Raw genomic sequence first — 21,685 nt, forward strand, 5'->3', positions numbered from 1 at the left:
CGGCGACCATATCGTGTTTCACAGTCCGAACGCCAGGTCATACATGGAGAAGATGCTCTCCAAAGGCATCATAGAGGCCTCTTCAAATCCATGAGCATCACCTGTTGTTTTAGTCAAAAAGAAAGATGGCAGTTGGAGATTTTGCGTTGAATACCGTGCCTTAAACAAGATAACCCGCAAAGACGTATATCCGCTGCCACGAATCGACGACGCCCTTGACTGCCTTCATGGCGCGCGATACTTCTCATCTATAGATCTGCGTTCGGGCTATTGGCAAATTTCTGTTGACGACTTAGACGGCGAAAAAACTGCCTTTGTCAAACCGGACGGCCTTTATCAGTTCAAGGTTATGCCTTTTGGGCTGTGCAACGCCTCGGCAACGTTCGAACGCATGATGGACTCTCTCCTCCGTGGTTATAAATGGTCCATCTGCCTTTGCTACCTCGACGATGTGATTGTTTTTTCCCCAACATTTGAACGCCACCTAACTCGTTTGTCGACCATTCTAGCCGTTTTTTGTCGAGCGGGACTCCAGCTGAACTCGAAAAAGTGCAATTTCGGCCGACGAGAATTCACGATCTTTGGTCATCGTGTAAGTACTGCTGGCGTCCAACCGGACCCTGGTAACATTAGCGCTGTCAAGAACTTTCCTCTACCTTCTACTACCAAAGATGTTCGTTGTTTTGTGGGCTTATGCTTGTACTTCCGACGTTTTATATGCAATTTCGCTACGATTGCACAAGCACTAACTGATCTTCTCAAAAAGAACGCGCCATTATCGTGGGGCCAAGACCAAGCAGCTGTGTTTACCACGCTGATCGACCTGCTCACTTCACCACCAATATTGGCTCACTTCGACCTGTACGCGACGACTGAAGTTCGCACAGACGCCAGTGCTTACGGCATCGGCGCCGTCCTCGCTCAACACCAGGGGGGCCAAATACGTGTTACTGCGTATGCCAGCCGCCTTCTCTCCACATCTAAGTGAAACTATTCGATAACGGAGCGCGAGTGTCTTGCGTTGGTCTGGTATGTAGCGACATTTCGCCCCTACTTGTATAGCCGGGAGTTTTGAGTTATTACGGACCACCACGCTCTGCGTTGTTTGTCATCGCTCAAGGGCCCAACTGGTCACCTAGGCCGCTGGGCTCTACGTCTCCAGGAGTATAACTTCGACGTAATTCATAAGTCTGGCAGGTTACACCAAGATGCCGATTGTCTCTCACGTTATCCGGTGGACCCTGCTAGCCTCGCTGTCTGAGAGCGATTCTTGTGTGCTCGCCATATCTGCTTTGCGCGACATTGGCACAGAGCAGCGCCGGTACGCAACCCTCAAGATGGTCATTGAGCGAGTATCTTTAGGACATTCCGACCCTTCGCTCCGTCAATATGTCCTCCGCAACGAAATTCTGTATCGCCACAACATAAAGCCTCATGGCCCGGAATTTTTGTTAGTTATTCTCCAACACCTGCGGGCCACCATTCTTCAACATCTGCATGACGCTCGATTGGCAGGACACCTGGGTTTTTCATGCACCTATCGCCGCATGCGGCAACGGTTCTTTTGGCCTGGCCTGTATAAATTTGTGCGCCGCTATGTCACTGCTTGCGAGCGCTGCCAGCGTCACAAACATTCTGCTCTCCGTACGGCTGGCCTGCTCCGACATTTCCTCGGAACCATTCTTCCGCGTCAGCCTCGACTTGCTCGGACCTTTCCCAACGTCATGTCAGGCAACAAATGGATCGCTGTCGCAACTGACTATGTGACCAGATATGCTATAAATCGTGCCTTGCCAAGTAGCTGCACTACAGACGTCGCAGACTTTTAGGGGCGAAGCTCCTTATGGCGTGGCTTGGGCGTCCCTCGTATGTAACCACCAGTGGCACATACCCGAAATAGGGCCGCATTCAACCTGCAGAGGAGAGCTCGCACAGCCAGAGAAGAAGACGAAGCTCTTGCCCGGTCCTCTTTACGAGCGCCTTTCATTTTTAATTAAAGTGAGCTCTTCTATATCGAACTCCTGCTGTGTCTGCGTCGTGACAATAGGTATAACACTTGACCTCCAAGGTGGTGCCAGTGAGAGATTTCTTCTGTGCGTTGTTTAACAATAAAAAATAGTGCTCAATGTACATGCCAATGGCTGCTAATGGGGAATGAGAGACATGAGCATTCGGCTTTTAGTCAACGCGCACGCTGCGATCCCCATTAGCAGCCATTGGCATGTACATTGAGCACTATCGGACAAGAAAGGGATGCTACATTATACTCGCTGGGTGTAACCTCCTTAGCTTTAGAAAGGTTTAGCGAGCGTTGAGCCGCAGTGCCATGAATACAATGAACTTGTATATACCATGAATGAACTCAAGGTGGTTAAAAATGAGAAGTAGATACGAAGCGCAAGCCTTAAGAAAGTAAAAGCCGAATTCTCCTGTCTCTCATTTCTCATTAGCAGCCATTGGCATGTAAATTGAGCCCTATCTGACAGGGAAAGGTTGCTACGTTATACTCGCTGGGCGTAACCTCCTTGGTTTTCGAAAGGTTTAGCGAGCGTTTGGTCGCAGTGCCATGAATACAGTGAACTAGAATATACCATGAACTAGAGGTGGTTAAAGGTGGGAAGTGGACCCAAGGCGCAGGCCGTAAGAAAGTGTGCGTGTGCCACCTCTCGTTTAGTCCTTGGAATGTCCGCTGGATGGCGGTGCTTCTATATGGGGAATATATGATAAAAAGATGCGAGATGGTGGGACTTGGAGTGTTGAATAGATGAACGAACGGACACACAAACAGATGCATGGATGGACGCATGAACGGACGCAGGGGCGGATGCATGAAAGAACGCAGGGACGGGCGCACAAACAGGCCCATGGACGGTCACACAGACGGACGCATGGACGGACGAATGCTTCGCCCCACTCTCCATCATTCACTCTGTGGATATGCTGCCATTTTTTACTGAATGACGTCATTCTGTGGCATGGGGCTCCACGCCAGCTTCTGACGGATCGTGGCCGCTGCTTCCTCGCAAAAGTTATCGACCAAATCCTCCGTAGCTGCTCTACCGAACATCACCTTACTACTGCCTACCATCCCCAGACCAACGGTCTCACAGAGCGCCTCAACCGAACTCTTACAGACATGTTGTCCATGTACGTATCTGCTGACCTCCGTGACTGGAACGCAACGCTCCCCTACGTTACGTTTGCATACATTTCGTCAAGGCATGACACCGCCAGCTATTCTCCATTCTTTCTTGTGTACGTCCGCAACCCTGCGTTGCCATTCGACACACTCCTTCTTTCTGATACTACCAAACTAACGGTGTATGCTCAGGACGTTGCTTCTCGAGCCCGCGTCGCTCGCCAAATCGCGCACACTAGGCTCACTGCTTCTCAGGCCTCACAAAAGTCTGTAACGATGACTGGCACCGCGATGTTGACTACCCTGCTGACTCTCTCGTCCTACTTTGGACGCCGCATCGGCGTGAAGGCTTGTGCGAGAAGCTCCTTCCACGATACACCGGGTCATACAAAGTTATCCGCAAGGTCACCGACGTCGACTGACTCATCACTCCCGTTGAACCACACCAGAGCATTGAAGGACTCTGACCACACTCATCTTCTGCCACACCATCTACTGGTGTTGTTCATGTGTCGCGACTGAAACGCTACTACACTGCCTGTCCTGATTGACTTAGCGGTGCCGTGACGGCACTTCGTGCACCGGGGCTGATGCTACGAGGCAGTGGGCATGGCTCTGCCGTCGTAGACGCAGCGTCGAAAAAGAAGCGGATTCAGTGCGCGAGATCCTAGCAGCCCTGGGTTGTCACACCGACTTGCAAATATTGCAAATACACTAGTTTCTCTCTTTCGTGTGTTTGTAATCCCCGTAACAATATGAACAAATTACTCTCCTTTGTAAATTTTTCTGAGCTCATCATACTGACCAATCAAAATTCGGTAAAAATTCTTCAACTCACATATTGATGGATGATCCATATGCCGAAAACGTTCGATGCCTGCGATGACCAGCATGACAACCATGCGTACTTGACTCCGCTTTTCGAAGGGGGCCTCCATGATCCGGTTCAGTGTCGGAAGTGGGGAAATCACTGGCCAGCCGTGTCACGAGGCAAAGTCGGAGTCAAACGGCAGCTGTCACAGAAGGTTTGCACAACGAAGATCCGTTAATTGTTGGGCTGCCTTTCTTCATGATCTGGGTCTCAGCTATGGTTAAGTCTTGTATACAGGCTTCACGTAACGGCGGCTTCACGAAGTTTTCGGGGCTACAGATGCGGTCCATAAGTCATAAACCCCGCACTATTTCACCTTCGGAGTAAGTTCTTTTCTTCCGGGTTTCAGCGCCAAAATGATGAGAAAAGGAACGAGCAACCGTCCTCATGGCGAAGCCCACCATGCACCCATTCTTTATTGAAATACTCTGACCTCATCTGCTCATAATGATGATAGCGTCGCTCGTCGTCTACACAATATTCAACAGACAGTGTTCCAGCAGCATCTGCACAGACAGTGCTTGATCGTCGAAATGTCGAAACGCGTCAGAAAGTTTGTCTCTCGGAGGCAAATCGAGAGCAACAACATCGCAGTTGGTCGATGTCTTCTTCGGTGCCACAGTCGTCGCATCTTGCAGGGTAGGTCACTCCGATGAGGGTTGTGTGAAAGTAACCCCCAACCAAAGTCGACAAAGAAGCGAAACTTCACGTCGACGAAGTCCGGATAGAGGTCGAAGTTCTAGCTGAGAGTTTTGTGAATTTAATGAAGCCTTGTATGTCTTATTTTTGGGGTGTTCCACTCCAGCAGACACAGACTTCGTGCCACGTGACGAAGTCTCCTTGCAGCTGCTGTCCTTGACAGAACAATCGGAAGAGTGTGCTCTTCTTGGTGGGATCTGCGAGCCAGGCTGTCTGCAGAATCATTGCCACTTATCCCACAATAACCAGGTAGCCCCTTGAAATCGATCTCGTCGCCTGTGACGAGGTGAAGAAACTGGACGACCTCGCATGTTACCTGCTCGTGAGAACCTCCTTGAAAAACTGACCGCGTGCTCTGTAAGGCCGGTTTCAAATAGAAAAACACAGAGGTCTCTGGGATGTGATGTACTCTAGGGCACCACGCAGAGCCGCAAGTTGCCGTGCCGTGGTGGTCCAGTGTCTAAGGTACTCGGCTGCTAACCCGCAGGTCGCGGGATCAAATCCCGGCTGCGGCGGCTGCATTTCCGATGGAGGCGGAAACGTTGTAGGCCCGTGTGCTGAGATGTGGGTGCACGTTAAAGAACCCCAGGTGGTTGAAATTTCCAGAGCCCTCCACAACAGCGTCACATAATCATATGGTGGTTTTGGGGCGTCAAACCCCACATATAAATCAGTGCCGCAAGTTCTGCCGCCGTAGGCGTAGTGACATGTGACAGCTTGATTCGCAGTGTTATTCCTCAAGATGGTATCACCACCGCACTGCCTAGATGCTGCGGTTGAACCATGGGTGCAAATGTGCACGTGGTTACTGTACATTTTGTGCAAGAGGAGCAGGCTCAATTGTTTTGGGGCTGACAAAGACAAAATTAATTTCTTCTGCATTTCTGGAATTTTAAGATGTACTTGTGAAAGGAGGATACACCGGCTACTCCACAGGCATATAACTTGACGTAAGCGATGCACAATGCGCACAGACAATCGCACTAAATTTCGTGCGGGGCCTCACAGTATAGCGAGGTTCGCCAAGTAGTGAGGAGGATTCCTAGCATATCGCCTGAGGTAAGTGTGCATAGTTTCAATGGTAATGTGCGTCACGATTGGGTAGTCCTGCGCAATGGCGATGGTTTCAGCCGTCGATGCACAACGGGGTAAATCAAGGCATGTCGTACGAACCTCGGCTTGGGTGTTTTTGGAGTGTGCGCAGGTTAGTTGTGCACGTGTTCTATATTGCAGATAGGCTGTACCACATGAATCCAATAAATGATACCTTGTACAGCTGTAGCAGACACGACGGAGACTCCCCAAGTTTTACAAATGTTACAATGACAGTCAAAATGTTACAAATGACAGTCACCGGCTTTTTCGTGTCGTTTTCGTGTGTGGTCCAAGACAGGTCTCGGTCGATTATGACTCCCAAGAACCTGTGACTCCAGCCGGATGACACCAATCGCCCGTTAATTGATATGCCATAAGCAGACATGGTTGGCCACCTTCTCTGAGGGCGTGTATGTCATGACACCAAGAGGCTCAACGCCTGAAAACGCCGGTGAAAATGTGGCGTATATAATTCGGCCTTTAAGGAAGGCCATCATGTAACACTAGTTCCGCGACGTGAAATCACGTAACAGTAGTCACGTGACATGTTGGGTCTGCGCCCCGCTACAGTCAGTGCCATGCTTCCGAAACGTTTTAGCGAGTTCAATGGGACTATACCTCTCGGCTATTTCTGTTACCTCGTTCATTCATTTTAACCCGGGTTTGAGCATTGATAGCATTGTTATCGCCTCTATTGAGCTTAAGTCTACTCTGAGCGAGATCACGACGTCACATGAGATGGGCCACTAAAGTGCTCGGCTCTTAAAACAGAAACTTGGAAGACGCTTGATCCGCTTCTAAAACCAAAACTTAACCGGGCTCCGAGCACGTCATCTTCAACAGCGCCGCAAAGAAAGGAACATTTGTGCGTATAACATTGGCTGTTTAAAACTATCCTATAGAAGGCTTGCGCTCACTATGCCATAATTTTTCCGTTTGCAAACTGGCGATCCACCCACTCCACTGGCGTAAGGTGGCACGCCGGGCTGCGCCGCTGCACACTTTGTAATGGGTGAGCACACGGTGTTTTTACACCTGGTGCGATTCTTCGATTCGGCCACACAGTATCACATGCTTCAACTGGACTCTGCCCACTACTATGGCACCATGACAATGCATGTTTCATGTCCTGTAAAATCTGCTAATTAACTTCAAACGTGAGAGTATATTTTTTTACAAAGCTATTTCAAGCACTGGCACGGCTCCGTGTCAGAACGCCTACTTGCCACGGTGGAGCCCTGGGTTCGATTCTTGCTGAGACCACGAATATATATGTTTTATTATTCATTGTAAATATATGCAAAAGCAGTGCACCTCCGACATTTCATTGAGGTTAGATCTTCTCCTGTGTATCCTTTCAATGTCTCTTCACTTTGTCTTTGTCGCCGCGCGATTGCGGTTTGGTGTGAATTTAGGCTCACAGCCATCGATGGTGACGTGGCGATTTCTGTGCTCTCGGTGCTATCGCGTTAAGATACATCACAAAGCATATGCCAACGCTGCCAATCAACTCACGGATCTTGCTTAGAAATGCAATCAGGGCACGCAGTGGTGTCCCTTTCCACGAAGTTACCTTTCGCCACGAGCGATACACCTATCCACCCCCTCACTTCAGTCTTCCCAAGCGGTCCGAGGTCCCCTGGCATCGCTTACAGATTTACACCTTTCCATGCCCCCTTCGTCTTTTCCTACATCCACACTGCTGCCTCTGCGGTGGTATGACCTCACTGAAGCCCATCCCCTGGGGCTGCGCGGAAGGTTCCCCGCCCACCGACCTCTTTCGCCCACCCCCTAACGAGGAACAGTGGGTTCTTCTGTGCAGCACTGACAGGGACACCCAAATGTGGATCCTGGAACGAGCGCAAGACGTGATCGAGAGGCACGGCCTGGCAGCCTATTTGGCTTAGCCTCCCTCATCCCTCACTCTTTCGATCAGTTAAAGTTGTCGCTCACTCATTCGCTGCCTGCAAAATCCATTTTTGCGGCCTCCACGCGACGGCGACCCAATGGATCGCAAGAGGCGGTCACTTCCTTCCACTGACGCCCTTTCAAGCCAACTTATCTCAGACGGGCTGGATCAGCAGGATCGCCTTCCAGAAGGCACAGTTCCAACAAGTGAGCCACAGCTCTGGGACTTGATGTTCTGTCGGTTCTTTGGTGCCTGTAGTCATTTTACTACATATTATGATGCCACCATTTCGAAAAAAGCTTTTTAGCGCAACACTTGGCGCGGAATATAAACCAATAAGGATCAGCGTCTGGTTTCCTTTTCGTTAAAACGAAGTGGGTGGATTGCTGGCGAGTCTTCTCATGACCTTCTTCTAGCTGCGCTATAGCGCACAGTGACTTGCAGGAACTTGCGAGAATTGCAGCAATCAATCTACACATTGCATCATAATGAATCCACCTTATCTGGGCTGCAACTAAAAGTTGTTCATGCTGACGTAACAGGGCAGCCCCAAAACAATTACAAAGGACAACAAAAGACATGCACTGTGCTCACAACTGATAATTGTTGCAAAGATAGTGTTAGTACAGTACAATAGTCGTCAGTACAGCGTATATCCTATCGTAATCACGTCCTTCTGTAACTATTTTGACACTGCCCTTTTACACGAGTATATGAGCCCAAACCAACTCGCCCAAGTACCTGACATTCTAAATTTGTTCGATGAAAAAAAATTATGGCGCACTGAAATTTGCCAGCACCTTCAGGAATTACGTAGTTTTCACCTCACGAAAGGAATTCAAGCAATCTCTTCTCGTACTCGTTATGAACGAGGATGCTGACCCGAGAGACGTGGCTTCGATATTAGCCACGGAAATTTCGCGAAATGCGTGCACGTACAGAAAACCCCGACGGCCGAAACTCCCTGCAAGAATACGAATCAAACAATACCGCCATGTAGTCGGCGTTCTGCTCCATCAAATCGGCCAGCCTGTTGATGAGGGCACCGCGCTGTGAGGCGTCCATGGTTCGCCATTTCGAACCCCGCTTGAACGCCTCTCTCGCTGCCTTCACAGCCGCATCGATGTCCTCCTGCAAACACGTGTAAGCGCTGTTTCAGTTGCGGTGAGCTTTGACAAAGTAAGAGAACTCACTTTGGTTCCTTCTTGAACATCGGCGATTTTTTCTTCATTGGCCGGGTTAAATGTGGCAAACGTATTCCCAGAGAAAGAGTCCACGAATTTGTTGTTAATGAATATCTGCAACGACAATACACAGGGACAGTGAACAACAAACGTTACTTCGAGGCATATCTACAGAGAAAGGCCACACATTCAAGCAACGTTTTGTATGACGGCCGAGAAATGACCACGGCTATAGTGAACGGACGCAGTGTCATGTCCATTGGCCATAAATGTACCTCTACATTAATGCACACCGTACCAAAGCACCGTGCTTTCTCAGTAAATCTTCCGCTCAAACATTGCCTGCCTATCGATCGTTACGTGACTTCACGAGTTGGTCGACACGGCCAAAAATACAGAAGGTGCCCGAGCTTCGCTTTACTGCCATATGATCAGAAAAGAGGGCTGACCAGTTGTCTGCGAATTTCGCAAGGCTGGCACCAACCTACAGCATCCTCTTTCTAATCCAAAAATTACCTCAAATGTTTATTGGAAGGAACATATACACGGCATCACGAGCCAGCAATGCCACTGCGAATGCGTGACAAAACAGGGATTGAGCCTTGCAATCGTTATTTCTGCCTCAAACATTTACTACCAGACAACTCGTGCACTTGTAGATTATTGCTGCGTGAAATGCTTATTCTCGAGTACGCTTGTGCTTTTTTAATAACACCTTGACATGGGCGAGTTGGTATGTATTCGGACGAATGCAGCGCAAATTGGACAAGAAGACAGAGAACACAGACAAGCGCACACTTTCACCTAAACCTCTTTCTTCATGTCTTCGTCTAAGTCCAGCTGCATTCGTCAAAAGGGACTTTTTTGTTTGTTTCATTGAATAGATCAGGCACACATCCACGGCGATGGGTGGCCAGAGAGCGCCTGAGAGAGACAATTCGTGTCCTCGAACTTCTCGGCAGCGCCCTTCTTAAGCCGTTCGTCGCCGCATCAAACTGACATGAGTAAGACGCGTGTGGAAAACTTCGAGGCAGAGCTCGACGACGACGAGTCTCTTCGTTCTTCCCACCAATTGAGTTTCTTGCCTTCTATTCTTGGAACGGAGATAATTAATGCAGCTTCGCTCTATTGTGATGACAAGGAAGTGCAGAGACTAATTTGTCTATCTTTCGTTTTCTCCTTTCTCGCTTCATTGCCTCCTCTCTATTTCTACTTATTTCTTCCTCTATGCTTATCTACTTTTTTCTTGATCTTCCTAATTTTTTTCCTACCATATTTCACACTTGTGACACTAGTCCTGTGATTAGGGAGGCAATCGCCCGCTTAATTCAAGGTCGAAGTATCGACGCCCCGAACAGCACCACGAAAGCATGGACAATTTAGTGTTGGTCCTTCTGGTGCATCCTGCAGCAAACACCAGTTGTGGTCCTAAGAACGAGGCAAAGCGGATAGTTGATAACATAACCAAAAATATATTTTCATAAAAGGCAGACCAAAAAACAAAAAAAAACATCACAGCATATCCACAGAGTGAACGATGATGAGTGGGGCGAAGCGCTGGAGGGTTTCATCGCTAAACCGTGAACCATCCGCGAACATCACCCACTACATCATAAAAGACGTGACGAATACTGTATATATTTATACAATAAATTTTCTTATTGGTAATTAACAGCTATATGTCGCTTCCGTTCCCCCTTCATTATAACGGCTCTATGGTTGGTGAAGTGTTGGATCGGTGATGGGGCGTAGTGAGATGTTTGCAAGGACGAAGTATTGGGCAGTTTGCAAAGGTGGCACTATAAGCGGTCACGTACAAACAAGGGATGGGCACAGTGAGACAATCTATGGTTCTTTAACGTGCACCTGGATACAAGTACACGACGATCTTGAATTTTACATACTGGCTACTTCTCAACAGTATTTGCTTTATGGTCAGTGAAGTGGTGAATAGATGATGGGGCTTAGTGAGATGTTTGCAAGGACGAAATAGTTCGCAGTTTGCAAAGGCGGAACTATGGGCGGTCATGTACATACATACGAAAAAACGGGCAGACCCACGCCTTTTAGGAGCCTCGCCCCTAAAAAAAACACAAGCGTGCACATTCGGCAGTTATCCAATACAATACGGTATAATGACAAGATACTCGAATACACTGAAAACAAGGGGGACAAGCAACAACACGCGCTACAATACAACGCTACACGACGTCGTAGTCTGATGCTGATATCTTAATGCACCATCGGATCATACGACGCGAAAATGGCTCTGGAATCTGCTTCTGGGGCTCTAGGATACTCAGGAGTGGCCTTTGATCAGTAAGAACAGTCACATGTCTGCCCGCGATGTACTGATGAAAATGCGTGGCTCCATAGACGACGGCCAGTCCTTCCTGACACACCTGAGAATAATTTAGTTCCACAGGGGCTAACGTGCGGGAAGCGAATGCTATCGCAGGGTTTTCCAGTTTGGTTTTAGTTTTGTTCCACCGCAAAAAGTTCCATTCCACTTCCGTTCCAGAGCGAAAAAAAAAAGTTCCCTAACGGTTCGTAATAGTTTTTATTTTTCTGTAAAACATTAAAGTTAAATTACCTATAAAAACATGAGGTTTTCCTTTAAGAACACGGGACTGCACTAAAATAAATTACAACGTTCCTAAGGAAAGCGCAAGTAGCTTTACCGTGAGTTCATAACAAAATAACGCAAACCAGTGCTTTTCGAAGTTATCGTATTTGATTCTCTGAAGAGTGAATTAGAAATATTCTGAACAGGCTCAATGTGTGTGTGTGTGTGTGTGTGTGTGTGTGTGTGTGTGTGTGTGTGTGTGTGTGTGTGTGTGTGTGTGTGTTTGTGTGTGAATAGTGCGAGCATGATCTCAGAAGCAGCCCGTCATCCAGGGTATTCTCTTATATGCGCGACCACTGTTCTGATCAAGCAAACTTCTGGGTGGCCTGTGTTGAAGGCATACGAAAGCCCGCTTGAATAAATGCAAACGTCTATGGTTGACACTTCTTTTTTCGTTTTCCACAATATTTGGACACACTTTTACTTAGGGATGCCTGCCCAACAGATACGCACTGATTCTGTGCCCTTAGTTATGCAGGATGTTTCTCACGTTGCATGACCTCTGTTGTTCCGGATCGCCAAGTTTTCCCGTGAAACAAAAAAGAACGATAAAAAAATTTCGTTTTGGCTCCGGAACTAAATAGTTAATGATGTTTCAATTACGTTGTCGTTCCGGTCAAAATATGATTTTTTTCGTTTTCGTTCCGTTGGGACACTGGGCTATCGCTGCTTCTCTGTCTTGATCGTCATTCTGGGAAAGCACTGCACCGACGTCGTAGCGTGAAGCGTCACACGCCAGAAGCAAAGGCCAGTGTCTCGTCATAGTGACTTGGCCTCACACTGTCATGCCAAGGAACGTCTTTACAGGGATGCACACTTGGACATCTGTGACACGAGAGAGCAAGTGCTGACTGGTCTCAGATCGCAGAAATATTGCACGATGCTCCTTAGGAGGTCATTTCAGCACGAAGACGACTTGCGCTGCACGAGACGACTTGAAGTTGCTGTGCATGAGAAAGCCAGTGGTATTTACAGGAAACTCAATCTGCAGTATTGGAACGAATGTATCATACAAGAAAGTCGCGTGAAAAGGCCTCGCTGCACCCAGGAAATGGAGCGAAAGGTTACATCACCGACTGACATCGAAGGTATGGATGCCGCTGAACGGCGGACAGAACTACTGGCAAATGGTACTTCTACCAAAGTCACTATCAAAACTGCGCCAGATGCTTCACAAGAATAGGACAGCAGTGCAAAACTTGTGAACGAACCAGTGACTAGGAATCCCGCTGTCTACCGGGATAATCACTTTACCAGTGACTACATGTGGGCGATCATAGCTGAGTGTCTTCTTTAGGAAAAAAAATATTCCAGTTTCCTGACAAATGCACATTCTCATTTCACATTGTGTCCAATTGTTCTCTTAAGTTCTTGAAAGCTTTTATAAATAATTTATGTAACATAGCTTAGGATTTTGCAAACACAAGTAATGTTCATGAAGCTTTCATCATATTGTTGCTGTCAGTTCAAAATGGTTCATATTTATTTATTGGTTTCTTTTTTATTTGTTGGCTGTGCCAGCAGCGTAGCCAGAAACTTCTTTCAAGTTGAAGCTTTACTGTTCCTTATGCATGCTGGGGCATCTCTTTGTATTTGTACGTGTACACAAGCACCCCCCCCCCCCCAGCCCCCCTCACCGCACCACTGCCTACGCAAGGGGTCTGGGTGATTTTGCCAGCTGAAGTGAATTCTGACACCAATAAGACGCCCAAATCGAGCACTCCTATGGTTTTATGCTTGAAAAAAGTTACTGCAGTGGTAATGTTTGGTCGGTGATGGGCTTTATCTCATAAATAGAAAAATCTTGCTGAGGCTTGGTAAGGACAAGAAATGAAAGTACTTGTGAATACTTTTTTTATTCTTTGTTTGAATGTATACAATGTGCATTTATTACTGAATACTGTGCTTGAACATATGTACCTGCCTTGTGTTATGATCTTGGCATTGGCATCTGTTTATAGGCATAATTTGTAAATTTGTGCGCGCCATGATTTTTTTATTTGTATCGGAATATGTATATAGGTTGCACACATATTGTGGTGGCTGTCGTGTTTGGTTTTTCGCGCATTCATTTCAAATGTGTGCACAATGAATGTCTAACAATCTTTGTATTTGTTAGGCTCATTGTCGAAATAGATTATAATGCAGTTTACAACATAATACTTTTATAACAAACGAGCCTGTTGTAGTTTGCATGTGCATTTTTTACTACAGGCTACAGCTCTGTCGAGCCTATCGCTTCACATAGGTACTTTACCTTATCAGTGAAAGGTAGGGGAGGTAGTTCTACTTCTCAAGTCTGCTTAGAAAAGCCTAACGACCAACTATCGCCCCATTTTTCTTACCAGCACGTGCTTCTAACTATTATATAATACTTCGTAATCAGAAGCATCTTCAATTTTCTTGAAAATAACACCTTCTTTTCGCCTTCACAACACGGTTTTAGGAAATCGTAATCATGTGAGACTCAACTCGTACCTTTCTCTGATGTAATTCTTGATCGTTCATCACCCGCTGACAGCATTTGTTTTAGATTTTGCAAAAGTGTTGGATAAAGCGCGTCATAAACTTCTCATCCACAAGTTAGGGAACTTAAATCTTGACATTAAGCTATTAAAATAGGTCGGATGCTTTCTTGCTAATCGCTTACAGTACGTTAACGCTAACGGTTACAAAATGTGCCATGTTACCTCAGGAGTGCCCCAAGAGTTGATCCTTGGTCCTTTGTTGTTTTTAATATATATTATTGACATACCCTCTCAAGTAAGTTCTAATATCCACCTTTTTGCTGATGATTGCGATACTTTTACAGAAATTACTTCAGACGACTATTGTTATCACTTATACTCCGATTTAAATATAATATCTAACTGGTGCAGCTTGTGGCTAATGAAACTAAATATTAACAAATGTAAAGTTAAGCATATATTTTGGTCACCTAACTCTTCTCGTGTATACTACCCAAATATTCTCCCTTGAGATAAAGTAACCTCGTACAATACTTAAGAATTAATATCACATTCAATCTTACTATACGCATGGGCTTGTAATAGTGCAATGATGACTGCCCCCTACTTAAGCCAGGGTGTAGGAGGGGAATACCCATCTTGACAAACAGAAGTTTTTTGTTATCTCGTTGAACGCGAGCAAGGGTTCACCTCGAGGTAGGCGTGGAGGCCGTCCGCACAATAAAAATTCGGCGAACGCCTTCCTGAAACCACATGCCCACAAACGACACGCTGGGGGAAGGGGGGTGGCGTAGACGTAAACCATTTTCGAAGGCTCAGCCGAGGTTCCAACTAGGGAGAATGAGCCTTTTTTCTGTGTGCAATGTCTACCCCCTCCCCCCTCCCCCCCCCCCCCCTGCATTACGACGTGTTATGTTGTAAACTGCATTAGACGGCGTCCAGGTACTTGGACGCCGTCTTCGTCCAAGTACCTGCCGGTCGAACGGCAGGTACTTGGACGAAGACGGACGAGGACGAGGACGAAGACGGCGTGTTCCCAGAGTATTGCGGCTCTCCTCTACCTGAACTAGACAAATACTTTTCAGAGGCTGAAATAAGCAGAGTCATACAAATGCTCAATCGCAAGTCGGCACCAAGGTCAGACGGCATCGCGAACAGAGCCCTCAGTAATCTCGACGACGCATCCATAGAACGTCCATCTGTTTTTATCAATGAAGCATGGAAAACGGGAAGGGTTCCTGAGGAATGGAAGCTAGCTGACACCGTACTGATTCCCAAGCCAGGAAAGTCTCCTAGCGTTGAGAATCTTCGCCTCATCTCCCTCGCGTCGTGCGTGGGCAAGGTGGCAGAGCACGCGATTCTCAACAGACTTAACGACTACCTGGAGAGAAATGAGATTTATACGCACAATATGATTGGGTTTCGTACCGGCCTTTCAATGCAGGATGCAATGCTGCTCATTAAACTCCAAGTCCTTGATGGATACTCTAGATATACAAAGGCTCTTCTTGACCTAGACCCAGAGAAGGCATTTGTCAACACCAAGCACGAATTCATCTTGGAGACTGGCGAAACTCGAGCTTGGGTCCAGGCTGTACAACTACATCAAGTCCTTCTTGTCTGGAAGAAAATCGAGGCTGCGCATCAGGAACTTCTCTGAAGACGTGCCACTCGGACATCGAGGCACACCTCAGGGGTCTGTGATTTCTCCGGTGCTGTTCAATCTCTGCATGATCGGACTGTCGAAAAGACTGGCTAGCGTGGACGGCATAGAGCGTACCATCTACGCCAACGACATCACAATCTGGTGCGTTGGCGGCAGCGAAGGCCGGGTGCAAGATGCCCTTCAAGGAGCAGTCGCCGAGGTGGAATCGTACTTGCGCCAAACGGGACTCAGATGCTCACCCGCCAAGTCGGAGCTCCTGCTCTATAGAAAAGAACGAGGTGGCCGACCTATAAGGGATAGAAACCCGTCGAAGAAAGCGATATACACATTTACACGAGTGACAGGGAGGAATCCCCGAGGGTAGACACCATCCGGCTCCTCGGCATGTTTATTGAAGCGAAGGGTGGCAACGGCACCACTCTGCGGAAGATTGTCGCCAAGACTGACAACGCTTTTAGACTCGCGAAAAGAGTCTCCAGGAGACATACAGGCCTTAAGGAAGGCAATTTGTTAAGACTCATCAATGCGTTTTTGCTCTGCCACTTTACCTACAACGTTGCCATGCACAACTGGCTTAGGTCGGAGTGGGACAAGCTCGACGTGATTATCAAAAAGAGCGCCAAGAAAGCACTGGGGCTTCCCGTACGCACACACACCGAGTACTTGCTCGCAGTCGGTGTGCACAACTCTGCTGCCGAGATAGCGGAAGCGCAGCAATGCTCGCAGCTGGCTCGCTTGTCCACTACGACGGCTGGTCGGCGCATACTTGGCGAGCTAGATTTTAACCCTATGTAACTGGAAACAAATAGCACACGTATATCAAAACATATACAGGAAAACGTATTGTTGCCACAATACCTCGCAACACTCACCCTGTACACCATGAGGGACGTCGTCGGGCAAGGGCGACGGCTCTACTGAAGCAACTGGGAAAAGGTGGCGTAAATGCAAGTTTCGTTGACGATGCAGCATATCGAGACGGCATGAATTTCGCAGCGGTGGTCGTGGACCAGACGGGCTCCTCTACGAACTGCGCCACGACGCACAACGAACCTCCAGGTGGGTGAACAAGTAGCCATCGCACTCGCTCTGCTAAATTGTCGGTGCGAAGAGGTGTACAGCAACTCCAAATTCGCAGTCAGAGCCTTTCAAAAGGGCCGCATATCAACACAGGCAGCCAGGATCTTGATAAGGTTAAAGCTTGGGCGAGTTGGTTCAAATACATGATTAAAAACACAGCGCAAACAACGGCAGGAAGAAAGGAAGAGACAGGACAGAGCGCTGACTTACAACTGATCTTTATTAGGAAATGCGAACAAGTATATATCATGGCAGGCAAATAACACGTGTCCACCACAATATCAAAAAAATGAAAAAAAAAATATCAAAAGGATGTAAAGGACCTTTACTATTCTTTGCCTCATAGTCGACTTATGCTGTGTATTGAAGAGTGTATAGATAAGCATGGTGCAACCGCCTTTCAGAACGACACAGGGTTAGCGGTTGGCAGTTTTTTAGAGCTTTTAACCATGTACCTTAATTCGACTTTTACAACATGGAATGACAGGGTGTACATCCAGACAAATGGGGTCTGCATTGGATCTAGCATAGCTCCGATATTAAGTGATCTTTTCCTAGCGCATCTAGATAGGCAAGTGCACGACCACATGAATGTTTTAAGGCTGACCAAGGTCTTCCGCTACGTAGATGATTTCTTAGTTATTTTCCAGACGGACGAATCAGGCCTACAACCACTAATGTTAGAAGTGCTAAATGAATTTCGAAAGCATTTCCAGCCACTTGTTTTGACGCATGAATTACCAGTGGGGCAGGTCATTAGGTTTCTTGATCTAAAGCTTAAATTTGAAACAGATCACATTTGCTGGGAGTATGAGCCACGAGCCAGTAAACCATTGCTACCTTTTGATTCCTGCCATTCTAAATTGGTAAAGAGGTCTATTGCCACTACGTGCTTTACTAATGCCCTAAAGAAGTCTTGTCGCCACTTAATTTCAGAGAGCTTCAGTAAACAACTTGAACGCCTTAAGGCAGCAGCTTATCCATCACATCTGTTAATTTCTGTCGCAGAATCTATTTTAAAAAAGCTAAAGCATACCCAGGGCCGGCTATCGTTATCGGAGTGCAACAGAAATAAAAAGTGTACCGTTGTGCCATATATGCATGGGATCGCACACAATTTGAAAAAGATAGGGAAGCATGCCAACGTCAGTGTGCTGTTCTCTGCGCCGATAAAGCTGTTGTCCATATGTGCGCAAGTGAATAAACCCGCAAGAGTGCCGCAGCTCTGCACAGTAAATCATAAATTTAGCTACATACTTTGCGCGGAAAATGTAGTTTATTCGATCCCGCTGTCCTGTGGAAGGATATACGTGGGCCAAACAGGAAGGTGCGTAAACACAAGATTGAAGGAGCACGAGTACAACGTGAAAAATACTATTAGCGGCCACCTTGGCATCCATTGTAGGGATTGTGGGTGCACACCGCAGTTTCGCGACACTAAAATCCTAGCCAGGCACAAAGAAAGAAAAACTAGGGAGATAATGGAAGCGGCTGAAATTGCACGTCTGAAAGATCAATGTGTAAGTAGGGCATCTGTAACCCTCTCTCAAAAAGAGATGGACTTCTTATCTGTAGGATGAACACGTGTGCGGTGAGACAGTAGCGATATGGTGATGGTGACGCTTGTGCGAATTTTTTGATATTGTGGTGGACACGTGTTATTTGCCTGCCATGATATATACTTGTTCGCATTTCCTAATAAAGATCAGTTGTAAGTCAGCGCTCTGTCCTGTCTCTTCCTTTCTTCCTGCCGTTGTTTGCGCTGTGTTTTTAATCAGGATCTTGAATAGCTCCACCAGCGATACGATTGTCCCTCACACCATACATTGGTCCCCCGCGCATGTCGGCTCCGTAAACGGCGTTGCACTGAACCCGAACGAGTCGGCACACACAGCAGCGCGCGCGCTCACTGACCGCGCTGGCCAAATCCTGGCCGTCCAATGTGCCCGCGACAGGGCCGTCAGGCTAGACCTGCCGGTCCCCACATGGGAGTAGCCAGGTGACGCGTGGCAACCTCAGCGTCTGCACTGGACCATAATAATGTTGTTCTCACTCACTCATTCTCACATGACACGCATTTCATGATTATCATGTTTGCACCAGTCACATACCTACGTAATCTATTGACGTCACGTAATACCAAATTTGGCATATGTAAAGCTAGCGAAAGGGCCGCGAGCGCATCATGAGTGTGGCATGTAGTCATGTAGCTACATGACACGCATGTCGTGACTATCATGTTTATATGTGTAATTTACCTATGTCGTCCGTTCGCATGACATAATACCGAGTTTGGTACATGTGAACCTATCGAAACGGCTGCGAGCGCATCATGAGCGTAGCATGTAGTCATTTTGTTACATGACACGCATCTTATGTTTATCATGTTTGCACCAGTATCATACCTTCATCATCCATTTACGTCCCATAATACCAAATTTGGTATAAGTGAATATAGCGAAACGGCCGCCAGCAGATCATGAGCGTGGCATGTAGTAATGTTGTTACATGACACGTATCTAATGATTATCATGTTAGCACCAGTCACATACCTCCGTCATCTCTTCACTTTCCGTAATGCCAAATTTGGATATGTGAGACTAGCGAAACAGCCGCGAGCGCATAATGAGCGTGGCATGTAGTCATATTGTTACATGACACCCATGTGATGATTTTCGGGTCTGTCATTTGTGTTTCCTATGCAATCATGTCATACCATACCAATTTTGCAGCATGCCATATGAACGAAACCACCGAAATAGCTGCAAGACCATGACATGTAAATCATGACATTCATGACATCCATGTCATAATTTTCTTGTTATGACTAGTTTAATATGTTCTTCATACAGTCATGTTATGATATACCAAGTTTGGTATCGATACCATTATTGAAACGGCCAGGAGAGCTAAAAGTCGTAGGCGGCTTGATAGATAAATAGATAGATAGATAGATAGATAGATAGATAGATAGATAGATAGATAGATAGATAGATAGATAGATAGATAGATAGATAGATAGATAGATAGATAGATAGATAGATAGATAGATGGATGGATGGATGGATGGATGGATGGATGGATGGATGGATGGATGGATGGATGGATGGATGGATGGATGGATGGACGGACGGACGGACGGACGGAAGGAAGTACGGATGGATGGATGGATGGATGGATGGATGGATGGACGGACGGACGGACGGACGGAAGGAAGTACGGATGGACGGACGGACGGATGGATGGATGGATGGATGGATGGATGCATGGATGGATGGATGCATGGATGGATGGATGGATGTATGAACGGACGGACGGACAGATAGATAGATGATAGATAGATAGATAGATAGATAGATAGATAGATAGATAGATAGATAGATAGATACGCGCAAAGTCACCGAAGTTCGCTAAGAAATGCTTCGCATTTCAAATTCGCATAGACGGTGGCGCCACACTGTCCTCTAGATATTTGTGAGAAACTCTATGGTGTGCGGTGCCTATATCAGAGAGTTCGGAAACGCGTTGGGTCACACTGGACTGCTATCAAACGTCATTGCACTCGGAGCGTACCAGGTTAACCATGTCTGGGCGGTTAACCTGAGCGGAGAGGACGCGACAAAGAAACTGCTTTCCTTCAAGGACCTTAAGGTGAAGGAACGCTGGTGTCTCATTGTCAATCCCCAGGACAGGCAGATAACACTGCGGCTTCATTACCTGCTTTACGGAGTCGCTGATGAGGATGTGAGGACCACATTCGCGGCTTACGGCAATGTGGCCGAAGTGAATCGGGAGCGCTGAAGAGTCGACGGCGTCAGCGACAAAGGGTCAACGACCAGAACTGTGCTACTCCAGTTAAAGAGTGCAATTACGGTTGAAGACTTGCCGCACCAAGTACGCGTTGCAGGGGAATGGACCCTAGCCGTGGCACCGGGACGGCCTAGCTATGCAATGCTTGCGGTGCAAAAGGACCGGCCATTTACGGCGAGACTGCAGGGTACCGAGGTGTTCAAGTTTTCAGCGATTCGGGCATCGAGACGCCCAGTGCGTCCATTCATACGCAGCTGTTACGAGCGCTGCAAGGAACGGTAAGATTGGAAAGCAGACCATGGACGCCGCTGAAGCGGAAGACGCGGCTACGTGGGCAGGAAACGCGACTATGTCGTTCTCTGGATGAACGTGGGTCGGCTTTGCCTGAAGATTACGACACAACGTCTGAACCCGAGGAGAAAGAAATGGCCACGGCGGACACCAATCAAGAGGACCCCACTGAAAACGAACGAAGCCGAACAGCGGACACGCCGACGCAAGCTGCGGCAAAACGCGACATGCCAGCGCACAGAATGACCCACGGGAACAACACGAGCTCGGCGGTTAAGCGTCCGCTCGAAAAATCTGCTGGCACTGCTCACGAGAGCTGGGACCACCAGCGAAAGCGACACCGGTGCGGAGCTCGGGCCTCAGAGCGAGGTCCAATTTACTTCTGGACCGACTAATTGGCACTCCAAGTGACCAGCCTGCAAACTGATGCCAGACCACCGGATAGTCCCGGATATGTCTAACAGTGAGCTAAACGTGCACGGTAAGCACTATGATCCGGGCCTACTCCCTCTTTTTAGTGTGTAACGATGGCTAATCACTTGGCACTCAACTTTGCCACCTTAAATGTCCGAGGTTCGGCCTCCAAGAAAAAGCAGGCTCAAGTGTACCGCTTGTTAATTGACCAAGACATCCACGTGTTAGCCATACAGGAGACAAAAGGGGAAAGTGAGGAGGAGACCCGGAGCATGATGCTGCGGTTTACGTCTAAATATTATTCCGTAGTTCGTCACGCAAATGGAAATCTCACCGGTTGTGTGCTTTTTGTTAAAAAGATTCCGGGATTTATTGTTCAAAGCCACTTCTCTTGCGACTCCAGCAGAATATCGGTTTGAGATTTTAGTACGAG

At 47.4% G+C, this 21,685-nt stretch overlaps 1 protein-coding gene across 4 annotated transcripts in view; it reads right to left on the minus strand.

Moving 5' to 3' along the window:
* The window catches only part of LOC119163924 (aldehyde dehydrogenase 1A1), a 638,180-nt gene that overhangs the window by 264,801 nt on the left and 351,694 nt on the right, over positions 1–21,685 (minus strand). For all 4 annotated transcript variants that reach the window (XR_012885825.1, XM_075872625.1, XM_075872624.1 and 1 more), the window contains 2 exons: positions 8,907–9,011; positions 8,704–8,844 (listed from right to left, as the gene is read on the minus strand). Coding sequence is in view for 3 of the 4 variants with exons in the window: in XM_075872625.1 (XP_075728740.1) it covers positions 8,704–8,844; positions 8,907–9,011 (246 nt within the window). In the remaining variant the exon portion in view is untranslated. The remainder of the gene's footprint in view (positions 1–8,703; positions 8,845–8,906; positions 9,012–21,685) is intronic.

The sequence above is a fragment of the Rhipicephalus microplus genome, chromosome 8 (assembly GCF_043290135.1).
Source record: "Rhipicephalus microplus isolate Deutch F79 chromosome 8, USDA_Rmic, whole genome shotgun sequence".
Classification (NCBI taxonomy): Eukaryota; Metazoa; Arthropoda; class Arachnida; order Ixodida; family Ixodidae; genus Rhipicephalus; species Rhipicephalus microplus.